Source organism: Branchiostoma belcheri, unplaced genomic scaffold (assembly GCF_001625305.1).
Source record: "Branchiostoma belcheri isolate BF01 breed outbred unplaced genomic scaffold, Haploidv18h27 scaffold28, whole genome shotgun sequence".
Lineage (NCBI taxonomy): Eukaryota > Metazoa > Chordata > Leptocardii > Amphioxiformes > Branchiostomatidae > Branchiostoma > Branchiostoma belcheri.
The window spans coordinates 1,233,058-1,236,092 of NW_017803887.1; the positions used below are offsets into that span (position 1 = coordinate 1,233,058).

General features: G+C 36.6%; 1 protein-coding gene across 1 annotated transcript in view; it reads right to left on the minus strand.

Annotated features, from left to right (window-relative positions):
- Nucleotides 1-318: 318 nt before the first annotated feature.
- LOC109472539 overlaps nt 319-3,035 on the minus strand; it is a 10,039-nt gene continuing 7,322 nt past the window's right edge. Inside the window, exons 10-12 of the mRNA XM_019772322.1 lie at nt 1,851-2,021; nt 804-967; nt 319-417 (exon numbers count right to left, since the gene is read on the minus strand). Coding sequence (XP_019627881.1) covers nt 319-417; nt 804-967; nt 1,851-2,021 — 434 coding nt within the window. The remainder of the gene's footprint in view (nt 418-803; nt 968-1,850; nt 2,022-3,035) is intronic.

The following is a 3,035-nucleotide window of genomic DNA, read 5'->3' on the forward strand; positions in this document are numbered from 1 at the left end:
TAGCAAAAAAAAGTCAACTATACAGGCACAGTCAATTTTCACAGTCTATGTTCAGTGCGAGTGTATATTTTACATACACAATCTCCCTTTGCAATTTGCTAAGTTTACATTAAAAGTTTACTGGTGTTGTAATGTACAATTTTTCAAGCATAACACAAATCTATGTTTGATTCATAACAAAAGACATCAAATTTTCGATAAGCCTTCTGTAGCCTTCTTTAAAAATGAGTGATCAAGCCATCGCCAGTGACCATGAAAACGTGACATCAGCAATTGTGCAAATTGTGTCTAAAACAAGTTGTGTCATTAAATTTATCATTACATTGGTTTCTCGCATACGAAGGGGTATTTCCAGTTGCATTTAGCGTCGTTCCACTTCCCTTTATACCTCCTCCAAAAAAAGAAATGCCTGGCGTTCTGTTGAAAATAATACAGTTGATGTTGAACATTAAGGTAATTGTATTTTCTGCAATAGAATTTCCTTGCATCTACACATTCAATCAACGCATATTTAGAAGCATTTCCATGCCCGTGGCCAGGATGTTTCTTGGGGGGGGGGGTCATCCTACTGTCTAAAGAAACCAGTGAGCGCCAAAGAATATGCAAAGAAATGAAAATCAGTCTATTATTGGCCAAACCATGCTCAATTGTTCAATCTTCATGACGACGTAGATTTTATAGTGGAGGCAACTTTTTTGGCCATACTTGTTTCTTTTATTCGCACGCCCTCATCAGTTTTGGGATCCCAGAGGATGCTATCCATATAATCAAATTAACATGACCTTAATAGAAAAAAGACGAACCTTTGAATGCATGTTGACACAGTCCTCTTTCATGCTGGTGTTTTCAGGCTCGCCGGGATTCCAGTTCTTGTATCCAACACGAGACCCATCTGTCCACTTCAATTGTCCAGATTGTCTATACAGGCCCACCCAGACCAGCGGAAATCCAAGTGCACCTTTAGGAGCTACAATCAAACAAAGCAGTCCTACATGTTATGCATGTTTGCTCTCATTCAAACAGATTCAAACAGATTCAAACATGTCATTATGTTTACCAAGGGAAACATATTGTTTTGCTCTGCTTTCTCTTTTCGTCTCAAACAAATAAGGTCAGTGACTTGAACCAGACGTCTGTCATAATGGTAACAAGTGTTGGGTTACATCATGTTGCAGTTTTATAGCAGGAGGGATTTAGACCCCTGTCACCATATGTTTAAAAAAATTAACAGAGCAGACCATATGCAAAGGGAAACATTATGCATTTGCTTGGCAAATATAACCTATCTAGTTCCCCATGTAATTCTCGTAGGTCACACTGAAAAATGCATCTTTATAGCTCATAAATGCAACTTGACCATATATATACTCTTGTTTATTAGTTTGTTTGAACTGCATATACATTGGGTGCTGTACTAGAGATTTCCCAAACACACTTTTTTTTTACAAAATCAGGCACCTCTATATAATCCCTGGGAGAAAAAAAATTAATGGAGGTTAGTCTTTTTTTTAGTATTATCCAATGATTATTTTACGCCAAAGTCCAAGTAATGATGGGAAACAATATATATGGTTAAATCTCTGGTTACCGTTGGTTGAAACAAAACATGTGCATGTAGAAAGAACATTCTTACTGTATTGTACTTGTATAAGACAAAAGAAACATGGGTTAGGTAAGAATATGAGTTGTCACGTTAAGTTGTCCTTTAGAATATTTTTCCTATTGACCGAAGCACTAAGAACCCTGTTTAGAATCATTATCTTTATAATACTGTTAACATTTCCTTTGATTACCCCGAATTGGTACCTGCAAAGTCTTTAAGATTCATAAATAATGTACAAGTCACCCACCATTCACGATGAGATCTGCGATGAAGTTGTTCTCGTTCGCGTCTTTGATGGAGGCCAGAACTGCCCTGTGTTTTGCACATCGTGATTTCGCTTCATACCAACCGACTTTGTCTTTCATGAGCTTGTAGCAGTGGTTGTTGTACTTGCTCCATCCAGTCTGACATCGTAGGGCTGTAGAGTGAAACAAGTGAAATCTCATGTATTTATTTTGTATAATTTGGTTACCTGAGTTATTTATGTTGTACATACAATTCTCTGTTACTTCTGTTCAAGTATTAACTTATGTTTTATTATTTCTGTAAACTGGGCCCCACTGAAAATCAACTTGTCAAAGCTGTGTTGGGCTACCCAGGTGTGTGAAAATGAAATAAATAAATAAATAAAATAAGTGCTTCTAAAAAAAAAGCTGGCATTTTGGCTCGCTATCACTGTGACATGTTGTACATCTATTGTCGAAAACGAAATTCCTTCTATGAGTTTGTTTGTATATATAACATTGATGATTGAGTTATCCTATAAAATTTAATCTTGATCCAGTGGGGTCAAAACTGGCTCTGATTACTGATGTTGCCTTCTAGCTATTTACAAAAGGTTACTTTAATAAGCACACATGAACACAACACCCGTTTCATCAAGGACAGGCTGAAAACACAAACGTACACAAACAGAATAGTTTGCAGATTCGGCAAAACCCGGCGGCTAGGCCTGTATAACTGCTGAGTTTAATGTTAGATCCACAAACTGCACAATAGATTCCACTGGACCAGACTTAACAAAACCCTTCACACAAGCACACTGTTAATTTTAAGAAACTTCAGACAACTGGAAAAATATGTAGCTATTTACAAACGTACACAAAGAGATCACTGCAGCATTGCTGATTGCTGATTGCCAATTTCCCCCTTTTAGATTCATTTGTTGTATATAGGCTGGTTAAAAAAGGTTGAGTAACAGTTGCCGGTTGTAAGTACACTGCGTGTTATAATAAGTGTACGTACGCTTTTTGTAGGTTTGTAGGAGAATGTATTTTTAACTTTTAACTTGAATTTGTAGGACTCCAGGAAGAATATTGGAGTATATTTATATACTCACTAATAAGGTCCATGAAATTTTAAAAAAATCAAATTTCTAGTATTGTCAAGATACATGGGGTACATGCAAATGAGATCTTCAGCACTTGTTACC